At 51.0% G+C, this 18,102-nt stretch overlaps 1 protein-coding gene and 1 long non-coding RNA gene across 2 annotated transcripts; one reads left to right on the top strand and one right to left on the bottom strand.

Annotated features, from left to right (window-relative positions):
- Nucleotides 1-119: 119 nt before the first annotated feature.
- Nucleotides 120-6,992, top strand: LOC130454536 (uncharacterized). Its single transcript, XR_008912148.1, has 2 exons — nt 120-2,985; nt 6,782-6,992. It is a non-coding gene; the product is annotated as an uncharacterized LOC130454536 (long non-coding RNA).
- A 573-nt stretch (nt 6,993-7,565) lies between these two features.
- Nucleotides 7,566-18,070, bottom strand: PDXP (pyridoxal phosphatase). The gene is made up of 2 exons (XM_007503459.3): nt 17,220-18,070; nt 7,566-8,938 (listed from the first exon to the last, which is right to left on the bottom strand). Exons 1-2 carry the CDS (start codon nt 17,902-17,904, stop codon nt 8,622-8,624), a joined length of 1,002 nt encoding a protein of 333 aa, XP_007503521.2. The 5' UTR covers nt 17,905-18,070; the 3' UTR covers nt 7,566-8,621.
- Nucleotides 18,071-18,102: the final 32 nt, after the last annotated feature.

The following is an 18,102-nucleotide window of genomic DNA, read 5'->3' as shown; positions in this document are numbered from 1 at the left end:
GAACTGGAATCTCATATTGGCGGGAAGGGGCTGGGGGGCAGCAGGAGGGAAGGCACGTCTGTGGTCTGGGTGAGAGTCAGTCCCTGGCCTCCAAAGAGTCCCTCAGGAGGGGGAAATCCTAATCAGAGGATGCTGGGAGGAATCTAAGAAATTATCTGATTTCTTAGCAAATGGGGAAACTGAGGCTCTGTGGTCAGATAGATAGTGAGAAGGCCAATCAAGATTTGTCTCAGGTTCTTAGACCACAAGCTCATGGCTCTTTGCACCATATCCCATGGTTAGACATCCATGTTTAAAACATTTTACATGTTTTACATGTTTGGGGGTGAGAGTAACTTTAGCCAAGGTCATGGTTCCTGAGTTTGTGGTGGTTCATTGAAGAATGCAGTGAGTGGGAGGAAGGAATAGGATCAGCTTGGTCTCCATTTGGGATGAGGGAGCAGAGAGTCTCTCCAGGGTCCAGGAGCATCTTCCCAGGGACCTATGGTTGTCTCCAGCCTTACTGAAAGCCTCTATGGGTCCTCTGAGCCCCACCCTATCTGGGGATTGCCCTCCCTCCCCCACAACAAATGACTTCAGTCAGCAACCTCTGCCTTTAATTAGAACCAGAGAAAGACTGGCAAGGTGCCCAAGGCTGAGCCTGTGGTTTTCTGGCAGGCTATCAGAGTCCTCTCTTCTCAGTCTGCATCACGAGGCTGGCTGAGGTTCCTCAGAAAGCCCCACCATGCCAATTCAAGGAAGGGTGGGGCAGGGACCTCAATGGGGCCCATGGCTGTAGCCAGAGAATGGGACCCAGGCTAGGGGCCCCAGCCCCTCCCCCTAGACACTCACAGACTCTTCCCCTAACAATGAGACCTAAGGAAAGCAGAGGTTAGAGGCCCCTGTGATTACACTATGCCAAAGGGGGATCACTAAGGGGGGGAAGGCAGCATGAGACTCCTAAGGGAAGAGAAGGGACCTTATTTTCCTCATCTTTCCTACACTTTCACCCTTGCTTCTTGTTCCTCTAGTGAGAAGGATCTAAGATCCAAAATCTACAAAAGCAAGCCACTTAAATTCTCTGATCCTCAGTTTTCTCATCTGTAAATGGGGATCATAATAAAATTAAAAGTACTCCATTATAGTAAATTAAGATCTACTCCCTCTACATCAAGAAGGCCTGGGTTCAAATTCTACCTCTCAAGTCATCTAACCGCTCAGTGATTGAGGTAACTCTTTATCTTAGGGTTCAATGATTTCCAAGGGATCCATGGATAGATTACAAGGAATTTATAAATTGGACAGGAAAAAAAAACACATTACATCTTTGTTTTCACTGAGATCCACCTGAAATATAGCATTTCCTCCAATTATTTTAAAAATGGAACATTTTTCTTAGAAAGGCTTCACCAGATTGAACAGGGAGGGGGTCAGTGATACAAAGCAGTCTAAGAATGTCAGCTCTAAGACTACACATTGCAGAGAAGGTGCTAACTTGCACAGGGGGAGGTAGTTTCTCACCTGGGAGTTCCTGTACAGACATCATCACAAATTAGGCCCCTATTCCTGTCCCTTAACAGGATCCTCAAATTTCCAATTGGAAGGGACCATATGGACCTATTTAAATAAAAGACTCCCCTGAAACATTCCCCCAAAGTAGTCATCTAGACTTCCCCTTGAAGACCTCCAACCATGGGAAACTCACGATGGTATGAACTCATTCCACTATTCTAGACCCTTTTCGGAATGCAAAGGTCCCTCTGCACCTTTCCCTGAATTCCTCCTAGCTCTACCTCTGGAGCTGAGCACGATTAGGTTAAATCCTCTCCTGTGGGACATTGCCCACCCTCTGCATTTGCAGGCAGATCTCTTGTAGCTAAGCCTGCTGTTCCTCCTCCTTCTCCCCCCACCATGTACCCCAAGGGCAAGAGAAGCACACCATAAACCTTAGAGAGTTTGGAGCTCCCAACAGTGGACAGGGTAGAATAGAGACAGCTTCCCTCCTCTCAGGCCCCCCACCAAATCTAAGTGACTCATATCCTGATTCCAGACCCTTCATCTCTCCCACAGCCTTAGCAGAGTTGTGCTCCCTTTTAGGGCCCCCTTCTCCCACCCCCACACCCCCAGGATGCTGGAAGAAGATTAAAAAAGGGAGGGAGAAGGGCTGGTCTGCAGCTGCAGCCCCCTCTGGCTGTGGGTGTAGTCTCCATTTTCCTCCAAAGACCACACTGCTATGGGGAGGATGGGGTGGGGGTAGGAGCTTTCATTTTTCCTTCCCCCGGGAGTTCAGGAAACCTTAATTGTAGGGAAGGGAGGGTGAGGCCAGATGTGGCACAGCCAGGCAGCCTAGCATCATCTACATCAACTTGGGGGCTAGGGATGAATTGGCAGCCTTGAACATGCACACACACACACATACACACACACACACACACACACACACACACACACACCTCCTTATAAAAAGCCAACTTTCCACTCTAACATCATAAGCTAAACACCCATATTTTTATAAAGGGAAACTGAGACCTAGGAAGGCTTCTCTCCCTCCTACCGGGAACCAGTTCATAGCAGTATCTACCCTGACCAGTAACTCTGCCCCAGAAGTCCTTTGTTTGGGTCTACCAGCCAATAAGAGGCCAGGAGATTCCACCATATATAGGATCATGGGATTGATGTCTGGTTCAGACTCTAGAAACCAAAGGATTATAAAATTGGTCATGTAGGGCCATCTCCATCACATCTTGGCATGCCAGCTATGTGGCTCATGGTCAAGTTAGATTCCTACCCTGAATCTCAGTTTTCTCCTTTATAAAAAGGAGAAAATAATACTTGCAGCCCCCTCACTCCCCCCCTACTACCACCTAGTGTTGTTTGGAAGGAAGCACTTGCAAACCTTAACCCTCTGTAGAAATAAGAGTTGGTTCTTATCATTATTCTAGGCATTCAGGATCTTAGCTTTCTTCTGTTCTGGGGAGAAAAATTTCTGTCCTGCTCCCAGAGACGGTGAGAACAAGCCTCTGAGGGTCAAAATACTCCCCCAAACAAATTCAAAAGAAGAAATAAATACACAGAAAATGCTTTGCAAAGCTTCTTCAAGTCCATAGGGAAAAGAACCATGTTTGTTACTAATGGTCATTATGAATGGTGTAGAACATTTCTTCTCTTGACCCCAGAAGGCATATGCTTCTGATGATCTTACACAATCAGTTTAAAAACAACATATGATGAAATATTTGCTCCTTGAGAGCAGGGACTGTGTTCTCTTTTTCTTTGTATCCCCAACACCTAGCACTACAGCGTAGATGCTAATAAATTGTTGACTGATCAAGTTCTGGGCCAGGTAGCTACTCAGCCTTGTCCTTGGTCCCCTCCAGTGCTCTGGCCAGATAGGTCCATCCCCAGCTTTGGGAGTCCAGAGCCTTGAATCTGAAACATCTGCCCTTCATAGGGTTATCATCTCCATTTTACAGAGAAGGAAGCTGGAAAAGCTTTCTCCTTCCTCATGGGGTGAGCCACAGCAACCCCAAGAGGTCTGGGAGGTCACTCACGTTTCTCAGGTTGATGGTTCCCCTCAGTTGAGGCTCTCTGCCTCGCCCTAGTCATCTTTTCCCCTCCAACAACGACCATATGCTCTCTCTGAAGAAAGCATTCAGTGTTCTGTCAAAGGTCTGCCCAGCTTACCTAGAATGGCCCCAAGAGCCCCTCTAAGGTCTTAGCTCCCTTTAGGACTCAGTTTATTCAGACCTGGGCTCCATTGTCTCCTGTCCACAGACCCATGTTTACCTGGAGTTCTAGCTACCTCTCTCTACCTTTCTCAAATCTTTATCTTTCTCTGACTCCAATCTCTCCTCTTTCTCTAATTTTCCTAATCCCTTGCATCCCTGTCTTGTTCTTGTTTTAGAATGTATTGCTCAAACTTTCCCATATCCACTGTTATTTCCATTCTCTCTCATCTCTCCCTTTCCTTCCTCTCCCTCACCTTTATTTTCATTTCTTCCTTCATTTCTCATCTCTCCCTATTCCTGTCTCTCATCTGGAAGGCATTTCTCCATTGGATGGAAGAGTTTAAACTAGATATTTATGATGCTGGGGTTCTCCTTTTCCCTGCTTCTTCACTCTCTTCTATTATTCATCCCTTCCATTCTCTCATCTTTCCTTCTCCATTATTCATCTCTTCCATTCTCTCTCAATTTCCTCTGCCTTTCCTCTCTCCCCTCCTTCCATTCCCTCTCTGTTTCTGTCTCTCTCTTGCCTTTTCTCCCCTCTTTCCTCTCCCTCACCTTTGGCCAGACAACCACTCCCTCTATCTTTCTCCCTCCCTATTCCTGTTTGTCACCTGAAGGACATTTCTTCATTGACTAGAAGGCTGAGCTAAATATTTACAATCCCAAGATTCCCTTTCTCCCTGTCTCTGCTCTCTCCTCCATTATTCATCTCTTCATTCTCTCATCATTCCTTTCATCTTTCCTTCTCCATTATTAATCCTTTTTACTCCCTCTCATCTCCTCCCTTATCTTCCATGTCTTCCTTTCTCCATCTCATTCTTCACTCATTGTTTTTCATCTCCTTGCCTCTCAGGCTTGTTTCTACACTCTTTCATCTTGCCTTCTGGTTCATTTCTTCCACCCCTTGTTTCTCTCATTCCTTGTGTCTTCTCATACTTCTTTGTTCTAAGGAAGGCGATATAATCAATTGAAAAGAATACTATCTCTGGAGTCAGGAGACCTGGGTGAAAATCTTTTTTTTTTTTAATCCATACCTTATATCTTAGAATCAATACTGTGTATTGGTTCCAAAGCAGAAGAGCAGTAAGGGCTAGGCAATGGGGGTTAAGTGATTTGTCCAGGGTCACACACCTAGGAAGTATCTGAGGTCAGGACCTCCCATCCCTAAGCTATGCTCTCAATCTATTGAACCACCTTGCACACTGCCTCTCCTGGGAGAGAATCTTGATTCTGATGATGTATCCTAGAGAATTCACTTTATTTCCCTGTACCTCAGTTTCCTCATTTGTAAAACAAAGGGGTTAATTTCTTAAGTCCACTGGAATTTTACAACTATAAACCTGTAATCTCTCCCATTCTGCTTCTCTTTTGGTCACTCCATTTCTCATCTTTCTCACTGTCTTCTCGTGTTGTAATGAGGATTCTTTCTGGGATGGGGGTAGAAGGTGGTTGGGTCAAATGATCTTTGAGAGTCTGAGTTTTTGTTTCTCTCTAGGACTATCATGGACTGAGATTATGTGTGCTCCAGAATTCTTCCACCCACACACAAACTGAATTTTGGCTGCTGCTCTTTGTGGGTTGAGCTCACATTCTTCCAAATGAAATTCCAGTCCCTCCCAGCCTCTGCCAGCCCTAAACTCCATGCTCCTCTCCCCCTTAACACATCCGTTACAGTTCCAGCTTTGTCCTTGGGCACCAACACCTCTTCATTTCAAGGTCAAAGACCTTTTCCAGCTAGCCTTGGGCCAATTTGGGTTCATCCACTCACTCACTATTTCCCCAGGGAGCCTTCAGCTGCTGTTGAGCCCATCGTTTTGGGGGATAGACAAGCAAGAGAGTGATACATTTTTTTTTTGACAAAAAAACAAACCAACTCTAAAAGCAGCACCAAAGGCCTTGGTCTTGTAGTCCCAGGATTATAAGATCTTCAGGTAGGTAGGAAACTCAGCCCATCTTACCCAATCTGTCTTTGAGCAGCCATCCCCACTATAGCATCTTCTACAGAGAAATCCACCCATCTCTGTTTGGATTGATCCTATAACAGGGAGCACAATACTTACTTCCCAAGACCTCCTGCCTCCCATTTGGAAACCTCTGGTTTTTATGAAGTTCCTCCTCACATCTGGCTGAAATCTGCCTTTTGGCAAATACAGTTCAGAGTACAGTAGAAAAATCTTGTGCCAATCCAAGGTCTGGGGCAGATGTGGTGTCTCTTTGGGCTACTGGAGAGATTAAGGCTGGCAGATCTCTTGAGCCATTCTTGGGAGTCTTGAGCACCAGTAGGCTAAGCCAATTCAGTGTCTGGGCTAATATGACACCAGTACAGTGAGCATCACTGCTAGGGGCCTAAGGTCACCGGGGTATCTGGGGGGGGGGGGGGCAGATATGTCCAGGTGGGGAATGGCACAGGTCCATGAGTAGCACCTGCATTTCCACCCTGGGGGAGCCAAGAAGACCCAACTGTAAAATAAAGAAAACCCAATAGCAAATACTGGCTCCCCAACTTACTCCCTCTGCCATCTTGGACAAATCACTCAATTTCTCAACTATAAAATGATGCCATGGATTCAAATAACCTCTCAGATCTGTGTGAAGGAAATCACTGATCACTAGGATAGAATGGAAACTCTGGCGCCCCCTGTAGTCAGCTGGAAAAGCCAGCAATTGAGATAAGGGATCACCAGACAAGGGGTGGCCCAGGCAAGAGTAAGGGCCAGTTGATTTACAAGGCATGATGTGTGAAAGTCAATGGGTAGAAAGTTTGATAAACTGAGGCAAGTCTGGACTTTCAGTCTCATGACTTGTTTGTTGACATTGACTGGAAGGCCCACAAGGCTGCTGCAGAACAATAAGCTAAAATTTCCCCTGCTCCTTTCTAAATAAAATCATTACATTTACTGCCAGCCTCACAATTTTCATCTTATTTCATCTCATCACCTTCTAGCTAGAAGTCTATGTTAGATCCAATGGCCCTCTAATCCACATTCTTTGTTGTGACCCCCAGAGCCAAATAGAGCAAAGCCAACCTTTGGATGATACAGAATCAGGAGGTTTTACTGTTTCTTTTAACCCAGGTCCAAGTTCCAGATAAACAGCTCCCACCATCTCATCCCTTGGGACGGCTAGTGCAGGAACCTTTGGTTTCCCATCCTGCTTCGCCGGAGCTGATAAGAGTGCTGGATTTGGAAAAGGGCTCAAGTTCAAATCCTGCCTTGGCCACTTCACCCTTGTGTGCCACTACTCAATTCTGCCTTTCTTCATTTGTAAAATGAGAAACTTGGATTAGATGGTTTGAATGATTTCATCTACCTATAAATCGACACCCCCCTTCATCCAAGTACCCCATCTGAGCCCACTGAGATCCCTCTTCCTTCCAGTTTTCCCTATAGCAGAAACCAGATACCATGCACTTGGCCAAGCCTTAGGGTGCTCTGGGCACAATTGGCCTCATGCCCTGAGATCTCCTGCCCCTGAGCCATCCCTCTAGACGTCTTTTGCCAGGTTACCACCCCTCCAGCTCCCTTCCAATCCTTGCTCACCACTCCTTCCTCTAGGAAGCTCTCATAGCTACTTCAACGTTTATTAATAGTTTCTGTTCTACTCTGCCACTTATCCTGCACACCACACTAAGAACCTACACCCAGAATCTCGGGAGGGAGCAAGGATTATCCTTCGTTATGCCCAATGACAGCTCAGGGGCCCATCCTAGAGACTCAAGAGGTAATGGATTGATTTTCCAGCATTTGGCAGGGGTGGAGTGGCAGCTGTAGCCCAGACACTTGCCAGTTGGGCTTGGGCAAGACAGCGCTGAGGAAGCCTAGACCCCCAGGGCTATCTCCCCCCATGACCAGGTACACAGAGATTCCAGGCTTTTTTATTCCATACTGATTTTCTGTGGGGGAGATGTTACATGTTGGGCACATGTAAAGAGGCCATGATGACCCCTCCTGGAGCATCCTAACACCTTAATAAATTAGTAAACAAATAAATACTGGGCTGGGAAGGAGAGCACAACCACAGCACCAGGGAAAGAGACCGAGGGCCCTACCATGTCCATCGCAGCCCCTGGAGAGCAGGGTCTTCCTTCCACTTAAAATCTAGGCTGGATGCACCCAGCCCTCAAAAAGCATCGGCTTGTGTCCATTGGCACTCGGGGCATCCCCTCCCTTTGGCCCACTAGAACCTGGAACTTCTGTGGATTGCAGGTTTTGGATTGGTCCCTTAGGAGACAAGACTCCATGACCCGTACTAGTTGATGCTCTTCTGAATCACGCCGATGGGCTCATTCAGATCCAGGACCCCAAGCTAAACCCAGTGGAGAGTGCACGTGTATGGGTGAAGGGAAGCCCCTGAAGCAGACAGGAAGAGGGCTTTGGGGAATTCATGGCGCAGAGTGTTCCAAGCGAGGGTTGGGGTTCACAGGATCCCTCAGTCAGGATCCCAGCTGGAGGGAGCCTCAGAGGTCATCCAGTCCAACACCTTCATTGTTTACAGAGAAGGAAACTGAGGTGCCTCTTGCTCCCAGAGGCATAGCTCTGGTCAAGAAGAAAGTGGGGAGGAGGAAGAAAAGTTAAGGCAGCATCAACCAAGTCAGGGCTGAGAGAAGGGGGAGAGGATGCTGCCATGAGGGAAGTGGCACCTGACACAGGGAAGCAGGGGGTGATGGAGGGAGGACACCTCACCGACCGAGAGGAAGGGATCACCGGGTTCCTTGTGGGGCTGGGAGGCAGGGCTTGGCCTGCTGATCCCCAAAGTGGAGACGCGTGTGCGCGCGAGTGTTTGTTGGGCCCGGGGGAGGGAAGCGTCCACACTGGCTCACAATGCGGGACCGGAAGGGGCCCTTGTGACCACACTGGGAAAGAGCAGGGGACAAGAAGTGGGAACGAAATGGGCGCGCTTCTCTCCTGACTCTGGTCAGGCCTCGAGCCCCGCCATCAAGTCTGCGACACTGTCCACGTAGTAGTGGGGCACCAGCTCGGGCTTCCCCGCAGCCAAGTAGGCCTGGGCCTGCTCCAGCCTCGACACGCCGGTGAGGGTGAGCACGGTGGTCAGGCCGCAGCGGTGGCCAAAGAGGATGTCCGTCTCCAGGCGGTCGCCCACCATCAGCGTGCGGGCCGGGTCCACGCCAAAGCGCTCCGTGATGCACTCGAACATGTAAGTGCTGGGCTTGCCCACCACTAAGGCCTGGCGTCCCGACGCCGTCTCCACCGCCGCCGTCAGGCTCCCCGTGCCTGTGGGGTGGAGGGAGAGAAGGAAGCTGAGTCAGCTCACCCACAACCCTCTTCTGACGCCGTCAGGGGCCCCTGGAGCCGGCTAAGCCCAAACTCCCTGCCTGTCCTTCGGGGCTCTTCTCCCCACTTTCCCCGCTGACTCCCTCCCAGTTCCTAAAGCCGCCTCCTCCAGGAAGGCTTCCCCAACCCTCCCTCCGACACCAGGTCTGTGAGGAAACAGAAGGGCTCTGTAAGCTCCAGACTTCGAGGTTTGGTTGTCACTCGTGTCTGACCCCTCCTGGCCCTGTTTAGGACTTTCTTGGTAGTTACTGGCGTGGTTGGCCATTTCCTTCTCCAGCTCATTTTAAGGATAAGGAAGCGGGCAAACGGGGTTCAGTGATTGGCTCAGGGCCACCCCGGGGAGGAGTCTCTGTCACTGCCCACAGCTGCCCTACATGTGAGTCAGGCTAGGTGAACACAATTGTTTTGCCATCGTCGTCTCTCCCTCTAAGGCCCCATTTTGGGGTTTTCTTGGCAAAGATACGGCAGTCATTTTGCCACTTCCCTCGCCTGCCCATTTTCCAGATGAGCAAACAGAGGCAGTTTGGTGACTTGTCCAGGGTCCCGCAGCTGGTGTCTGAGGCCACATTTGAACTCGGGTCTTCCTGACTTCAGACCGGCCCCTCCACCCTCTTCATCTCTGTGGCACCGGCCTTAACGCTAGGAGTGCAGCTGCAGAACTAGGAAGAAACCCGTCTAGCGTCGCCCCTTCCTATCAGACGAGGAAACTGAGGCCGGGAGGGCGTCACCGGCCAGCGAGGGGGCCTGAGCCCAGGCGAAAGGTTCCAGCGAGGACCTCCGACTTGCCGTGTTGGTGGCGGGAGGCCCAGCCAAACCAAGACCGAAACCCCTCAGCCGCCCGTCCCCGAAGGGCCGAGCTCTGCGCCTGTCCAACACGGCCTCCAGCCGAGGGGATCCCAAGGTCAAGCCCCTGGCCGGGAGGCGCAGACCCCGCACCGGAGGGAGCTGGCAGGGCCGGTGCCGCTGGAGGAAGCGCCCGGACCCCGGGGCTCCCTGCGCCAGGCCCCTCTAGCGAGACAGCGCCGGTGAGGCTGGAGCGGAGCCCTGCTAGCCGGGCCCAGATTCGAGCCCAGAGCGGCCCAGGGACAGGAGGGAGGCGTTTTCTCAGGCTGGCATCCCCCCGCCGAAACCCCAGCTCCAAGCCCTGCCCGAATCGTGGGACCTCCGGCCATCGTGACCCAAGGAAGGGCAGCAAGGCCTGGCCCGGCCTCCCCCGCAGGGCTGGGGCTGCATCCCCTCCTCTCCCATCCTGGGCCTGTCCCCCAGCCCCGGGCAGACTCCCAGGGAGGCTCCAGGCGGAGGCCGCTCACCCTCCACCCGCCCGGCGGGAAGGGGCTCCGGAGGTCCGATCGGGGGAGGCCGGATGGCGGGCGCCCCCCTTCCTTGGCTCTGGGGAGCAGAGAGGTCCGTGTCTGGACACTGATGCCAAAACGAAAGGCTTAGCAGAAGAGGAGCTTCCGGTCTCCGGGAGGGATGGACCAACTCCAGCTAAAGGCCGTTGGTGCAGAAGTGGCTGGAGGCTCAAGGGGCGGCACTTACGGAGGCCGAGGGTCGTTACATTCTCAGAGCCTCAGTTTCTCCTTCTGTAAAATGAAGGAGGTGGACCGGATGACCTCCGGAGACCCTTCCAGCTCGAGCCTGTCCCATCCTCTGTGTTACCCAGATCCAAACGTCGGATCAGCTGTCCAGCTTATCTTCATTCTCTGTTAAACAGCCTTTAATTTTGGTCGCCCACCAAAGCCATGTGGTCTGGAGGGAAAGGGTCAGCCCTAGTCAGGAAGGACTGGGGCGACATCCTGCCTCGGATGCCTCTTTGGCCTTCCTTTGCCTTTGGCCTCAGCTCCTTGTCACGCTCGCCTCCAGCCCCAGGTTGAGGTTTTCACCATCCCTCTCTGGCCAGCCCGCCGGACGCCCCTCCAGGCTTCCCTCCCCTTTCTGCCCGTCCACCTTGGAACCCGTACGTAGCACTGATTCAAAGACAGGAGGTAAGGGCTTTATGAATGCTAAAAAAGCCCTTGTGGTGGGCCAAGCAGCAGCTGGGGGTACAGTAAATAGAGAGCTGGGCCTAGAATCAGGGAAGCCCGAGTTCACATCCAGTCTCAAGACACTTAGTAGCGGTGGGACCCTGGCCAAGTCACTGCACTTTTGGCCTCAGTGTCCTCGTCCGGAAAAGGAGTTGCAGAAGGAAATGGAGAACCACTCCAGTACTTTTGCCAAGAAAACCCCCAAATGGGGTCCCAAAGAGTCAGGCAGGACTGAAATGACTCAATAGCAACAAAGACGTCCAGGTATTGGACGAGGCACCAGGGTGGAGAGGGGAGCCAAAAAATACAGCGGTTACTCTCAAAAAACGGATATTCCATTGGAGAAAACCAACGTGTTTAGAGGTAAGAAGCTACAAAGTGTGCCCAGGGAATGTGGGGGAGGGCCTCGTGGCATCAGAAAAGGCCTCCCAGAGGTGGTACTTGACCTGAGCTTTGAAGGAGCTTCAGGGATCCAGGAGGCCAAGGTGAAGAGGACAAGCACTCCGTGTTGGGGGGACAACCCATGGTAGGTAATAAATCAGCCAAAGTGATTAGGGATTGGGCAGCTAAGTGGTTCAGTAGATGGAGAATCAGGCCTAGAGAGGGGAGGTCCTGGGTTCAAATCTGACCTCAGTCACTTCCCAGCTGTGTGACCCTGGACAAGTCACTTGACCCCCATTGCCTAGCCCTTAGCATTCTTCTGTCTTGGAACCAATACTTAGTATCGAGTAAAAAAAAAAAGTACTTCAGAGAATGAAGGCCGACTAGCACTTCAGGATCTTCAATTATATTAATAAAGCAACTGCCATCAAAACCAACTGGTATAGGTAAAGAGATGGAGAAATGGAAAAAATTAAACAAGGAAGACTTACAACAATGGAATCTAATTCACGCAGGAGTTGATAAAGTGGAAAACATGAATTACTTAGTTAAATAACTCCCTAATTGGAAAACTGCTGGAAAAACTGGGAAGCAGTCTTAGATCAACCCCTCACACTACATTCAACAATATGTTCTAAAGGAGTATAACCTTATGAAAAAGTAAATTGTTTGGCATCTTTGTTTTATATGAGGAAATTGAGGGGAAATAGGAAATGAATATTAAAGAGTACACCATAAAAAATAAGAGAAATATCATGAGACAGTTACAAAAGATAGGAGATAACTTTGATTACATGAAAATGAAAAGCTAGTGCACAGACAAAATTAATGTACCTAGAATAGGAAGGAAGTAGTAGAATGGGAAAAGATCTTTGTATTAAAACTTCCAGATAACCGTTTCATACCCAAGATATATAGTCAACTAATGGATATTTAAATACCAAAAGCCATTCTCCAGTAGATAAGCCGTCAAAGGATAGAAATAAATAACTCTCAAAGAATTGAAAATTATTAATAAAAAATGATAGGTTAACATCTGAGGGGATATGGGAAGATGGACAAACTAGTCCATAATTGGTGGAGTTGTTTACTTCGGGAAATTTGGAATTTTGGAAATAAAGTGACTAAAATGTCCATACGCACCAAAGCACTTAGAGTAGTACTTTTTGTGGTAGCCAAGAACTGGAAGCGAATTAGGTTCCCAATTGGGTAGCGAGAGGGCACAGTGGACAGCCCGGCACCCTGGAGTCAGAACAGGAGCTCAAATACGTAGTAGCTTTGCCCTATTTGCCTCCATTTCCTCTTCTGTGAAATGGCAAACCACTGCAGTATCTCTACCAAGAAAACCCCCAAAGGGTCCTATTAGGTCCTAGAAGGGTCGGGTATGTCCATTAATCGGGGAATGGCTAAACAAACCGTAGAGTGAAGAAAATGGTCCTGAAATGAAGGTGACTTAACAAAGGCTACAAAGAAAAGCTAAATGTCTGTCAGGAGCTTCCTAGACTATGAAGGGGATTCCACCCTTCGCCCCGCTTTTATCTGGCCCATCCATTGAGGGTTCCTCTCCTGCCGTCACTTAGAATGTCCGGTTTCCTTCAACACTTAGCACTGATCCTACAGGAGGGCCTTTTGGTCCCCGGCTGCTCCAGAAATCACTTCGCCCCGAGTTTCCTCTGGCAACACGTAAGCTTCCAGAGGGCTGGGAGTTTTTGTTCTTATCTTGGGCCTCTGGGAACAGGACAAAGGTCACTTCCTTTTTTTAATTCCTAGAATCAATATTTATTCCTTCCAGGGCAGAAGAGCAGTCAGGGCCAGGCAGTGGGGGCGAAGTGACTTGCCCAGGGTCACCTGGCTAGGAAGTGTCTGAATCCAGATTTGAACCCAGGACCTCCCATCTCTATCCTGGCTCTCTATCCACTGAGCTACCTAGGCGCCCCGCAGATCACTGAATGATCAGGCAGCCACAGTGATCCAGAACCCCTCATGTGATGATCATTGCCTCTCCACCCAGGTTTTGCGCCCCCATCATTCCTGTTGCTGGGTGTCGGACCAGCTTTTTCCTTCCCTCAAGACTCCTCAGCTCTAGGACACCCTCCTCGCTGCAGAGCCCTGTCCCATTCAGCTACAGGCCGGCATCCCTGCTCCTGAGACAGGTGGGGAGAAGGGGGCCCTGACGCCTTCCCGCATTCAAGGAGGGACACTGGGATGGCCTGGGGGTTGAATCTGAGGGAGCTTTGTGGGTGGGATCTCCCAGCTGGGCCAGGAAAGTGGAGGCCTCCCGACTGGTTCCCTGCAGCCCCTCCCAGACAGATATGCAGAACCACTTTCGTGCTCAGAGGGTTACAGGGGGCTCCAGCCCACCAGTGAGAAGGGCTGGCTCAGGTACTACCTGAAGGCAGACCTTTTACACCAGCACGAATGGTTCTGGTTGGCCCCAGAGGACAGAAGTGCAAGGGAAGCATTTCAAATTCTTCTCCATGGCCATCTCCCTCCCGCTAAGCTTCTCCTCCAGGCTAACCATCCCCATCACCTTCAACTCACCATCTCTGGGCCCTCTGCCATCCTGCCTGCCCTCCCAAACTGGCCAAGAACTGAACATCTCAGAAGTAATCAGGTTCACCCCAGAGTGGGGACGGCCCTCTGCACAGTGAGGAGAGCTGGGGATGTAAACCTTAAAATTTCTTAGACTTATAAATGTTGGAAATTTCACCATTGGGAAATTTCATACTTGAAAATTTTCCTACTGATAGTCTATTGGAATGTGAACCCCCTTGGCATGGGAGGGTCTTTCTCCTCCCTACTTAAGATTACTTTAGGACAGAAACCTTTTGCTGAACAATGGAAAGGGCTTTGACCTATGCTTAAGCATAGAACAGGAAGTTCTTTGAGTCATGATTGATTTTAGAATTGATACAATAAAGATACTTGGAATGACAGAACCAGGTCTTGGAACTTCCAATCTCCACCCTACTCAATCCTAACAGGATTTAGGAAGGGCTGCAGCAAAGGATCAAGATTTAATTATTTGAGAATATGACCTTCAACAGACATGTGCAAAGCCACAGACCTGTGGGTGGTCCTGGGTTAAGCTAGAACCACCATTGGCACAGGGAAGACATGGACAGTGATTGGTAGATGTGAGAACTGAGGGGAGGGAACTGAGATGGTTTCCTTAAAGATAGAGGGGTCTGAGGACTGAGAGAGGTTGGAGAGGTTTTGCTCTGAGAGGCTGTGCTCTGAGAAGCTTGCTCTGAAGGAAGCTGGAGGTGGAGGCCCCTGAGACTGTTTCTCCATTTTGGTCACATGAGTGATAGGGACTGATCTCTTTTCTTTGCCTCAGCTACCTCTCTCTCTCTCTTTCTGTTTGTCTGTCTGTCTCTCTCTCTCACCTTTCTTCCTCCTGTTTGTAATTAAAAACTCCATAAAAGGTTGACTGCTGACTTGAGTTTCATTTACGAATTACATAGCTGAATTCCTTGGCAACCTTAAATTAATATATATCAGTCTTTTAAAGTGATTTCCTTGTCACAGGGACAAGCATGACTCCTTGGGAGCTTCCAAGCAGAAGCTGGCACCCTGCTCTGTCGTAGAGGGGACTCCTCTCCCAGACATGTTTACTCTGGGCAGTCGGACAGAGAGCAAGCTCGCTCCTTCCTCATTCCCTCCAATGGCAAATACTAATTGTTCCAGGCCTGGGAACTTCTTGAGGGTCCCTCAAAATGGAAGCCACTAAAGCCCTGCTCCGTCTCAATATTCTCTCTGAAAACATTCCTGGAACCTTCGTCAGGATAATGCTAGACTCTAAAAGCTCGTTCTTTCTTCTATGGCAGGATCACAGAAGAGGCTGAGAACCCTGGGAAACCTGGGCCCTAGCTCCATTCTGCCTCAATTTCCCCAATTAAAACTGGGGAAACAGAGGCTGAGAGCGATGTGTTCATGTAAAAAATAGGAGTGTCCACAACAGGCCAGTCCTAGGCCAGGGGCTGTGAAAGTAACTTAGTGACCCCAGGGGAATACAAATCAAAGTTATTCCTGGAAGCTGGCCGGAATCAATCCTACAAAGCAGGATGTGTTGGGCAGTCCGCTGGTATGAAAGTCGGCAGGCCTGGTCCTGGGTTCCTGAGGGAAGCTGCTTAACAATTATGTGCTTAACTCATGGATGCATGGAAATTCTCTAGAATCCCAGGGCTCTCCTCGGGAGGTGTTTTGTAAACCTTAAGGCTATCTAGAAATGAGAGCTTTCGAAAAATGTCCAATCCTTCACTCCGACTTCGGGGAAAGCCTCAGCTCGGCCTGTCCCAGGTCCTCTTAGCTTCCCCACTGCATCTGATGATGGCCAAGCAACCTTGGCCAGGGGGTGCTACTCCTGGCACCATCCTAGGCCCAGGAACTCGGGCACCCATTCCTCACCAAGAAGTCTGTATTTCCTATTCCACTCCACAAGCCTTTGGCCATAGCTGGCCTGAGGTGGGCCAAGCTCTGCTCCGTCCTCCCCAGAAAGCCATCTGATTTATAAGAATCTGACAGGGAAGCGAGGTGGCTCAGTGGACAAAGAGCCAGAACTAGAGATGGGAAGTCTTAGGTTCATTTGGTCTTAAGACACTTCCTAGCTGGGTGACCCTGAGCAAGTCACTTATCCACATGTGCCTAGCCCTTCCACTCTTCTACCTCAGAACCAATATTTAATGAAGGTTAAAAAAAAAAAGAACCTCATGGGCTCTGCATTGCCCTCATCACAGAGGAGGTGCTCCTTTCCCTCTATTCCTCCCTGACCCAGGTTGGCCTCGATTTCATCCTGATACTGAAACTGGACTTTGGCCTCATGATCAGAGGTGCCATCCATACCTTTCTCTTCCTTTTCCATCCCATGGCAGCCTCCCTACAATCTTCAGAATATCCCCAGGAGTTTTTCTGGGGCCCAACAGCCTATAAGTGCAGTTCTCCTCCCTAACCTCCCAGGTCCTAGACTCCATCCAAGGCTGTCCTTACTCTGGTTTATGCATTATTCCAGTCAATATTCTCCCCTTCCCCAATATATATTGCTTCCTCCATCCCCTGGCCCTCCCCAAAGGTACTATGCTAGGTTTCCTGCCTTCACTAACCAGAAGTCCAGACTCTCCTGCCCTCTTCTAGGCACCTTTCTACAGAGGATCTACCATACTACAGGGCTGACCCAGCAAATCCTGGGGCTCCTCCTTCTCCAGGTTGAGCCCTGACCTTTGACTGGACCACCTCCACAGGCCTCCAGGATTCTCCCCACCTGAAATCCAATTTCCCTTCCCCCTGGGTATCTTGCATCTGGAAAGGTGCCATCCTATCATGACTGACTGCCAATCCTGGGGTCTCTTTCTCCCAGGTTAAGCCCAGATGTTAGGCTGGCACTGTGTCTACAATTACTACCAGGGTCTGATTTCTCCACATCCAAGATTCATTCCCTCCTACCCCCGTGTTGCCCCCTGGGAGGTTCCACTCCAAGAATCCCAGGGCCCCTCCCCATTTTCCCTCATAGGCTGAGCCCTGACCTTGGTCTGGCACTATTCTCTGGCCTCTTGATCCCACTCCAGCCCAGGTCCACCCATCTTTCCTTTCCTTTCCCAAGAACCTTGCAGCTGGGAAGGTACCAACCCTCCAAGACTCCACGGAATCCTGGGGTATCTCCCTCTTCCCAGACCATACCCTGACCCTAGCCTGGCACACCACCTACCCCATGTCTACCAATCTCGCCCTCCCTTCTCTCTCCTGGCCCCTTGGATCCAGAGGTCGTCGGTAACCCCCAGACTTTGCCCTGCGGCCCCCTGGCCCCTCTCGGCCCTCACCGGGGGTGGTGCGGCCGTCGCTGAGCGGGTGCCACGGGTCCACGTCGGTAGCCACCAGAAGGCAATCAGGGTCGCGCAGGTGGGCGCAAGCCTCGCTCAGCTTTGCAAAGGTGAAGTGCTCATCGTAGCCCACGAGCACGGCACGCACGGGCCCCGGCTCGTCTCCGGCCAGGCGCAGGCCCGCAGCCCGCAGCTCTCCACGTAGCCCTTCGCCACCTAGCACGAAGACTGCGCCAGGTGGGCAGGGCCTTGGCAGTCGCTGGCGCAGCAGGCGGGCCGCGCACAGAGCCGAACTGAAAAGCTGCTCAGCCGCCACGCCGCGGAAGCCGAGGCGCGCGAAGCGGGCCGCCAGCTCCTCCACCGAGCGCCGGCTGTTGTTGCTCACGAAGAGCGCCGCCTTGCCGCCGCGGCCCAGCCGCTCCAGCAGCTCCGGCGCGCCTGGTACGGCGCGTTCTCCGTTCCACAGCACCCCGTCGCAATCGAACAGCACGCCCTGGGTGCGGGCCAGCAGCTCCCGCAGGGCGTTGCCGCCCAGTCGCTCACAGACCGCCATGCAGCCGCCGGCTCGGCGCGGCGCAAGCAGCCAAACCCCGGCTAGCCGGGAGGCTTTCTCCCGCGGGGATGACGTCACCGCCAGCTGCCTGGCGCCCTGCCCAATATCCCGAAGCCAATGGGTGCAGAGCATCGCCGGGGAGGCGGGGCCGCGCGTGAGGGCGGTGGCCAATGGGAAAGGCGCCCAGGAAACTTACAACGGGCTCAAAACAGTGGGCCAATGGAAGAAAAGCTTCAAGTCCACCGCCTTCTTCCCAAGGCCCTACCCTCCACCTCAGCTGCCCCGGGGAGGGCTTAGCGGAAGAGAGGTACAAATACACGCTGAGGGCAG

The sequence above is a fragment of the Monodelphis domestica genome, chromosome 5 (assembly GCF_027887165.1).
Source record: "Monodelphis domestica isolate mMonDom1 chromosome 5, mMonDom1.pri, whole genome shotgun sequence".
In the NCBI taxonomy this organism is placed as follows: domain Eukaryota; kingdom Metazoa; phylum Chordata; class Mammalia; order Didelphimorphia; family Didelphidae; genus Monodelphis; species Monodelphis domestica.
This window is presented reverse-complemented; position numbering and strand designations above follow the sequence as displayed.

What these genes read in the sequence shown, in the direction of transcription:
- PDXP (XM_007503459.3), bottom strand. Translation starts at nt 17,904, where the DNA reads ATGCTCTGCACCCATTGGCTTCGGGATATTGGGCAGGGCGCCAGGCAG. An exon ending in CGACGGCCGCACCACCCCCG is followed by an intron (nt 8,939 to 17,219) that starts GTGAGGGCCGAG and finishes TCCACCCCACAG; the next exon opens with GCACGGGGAGCCTGACGGCG.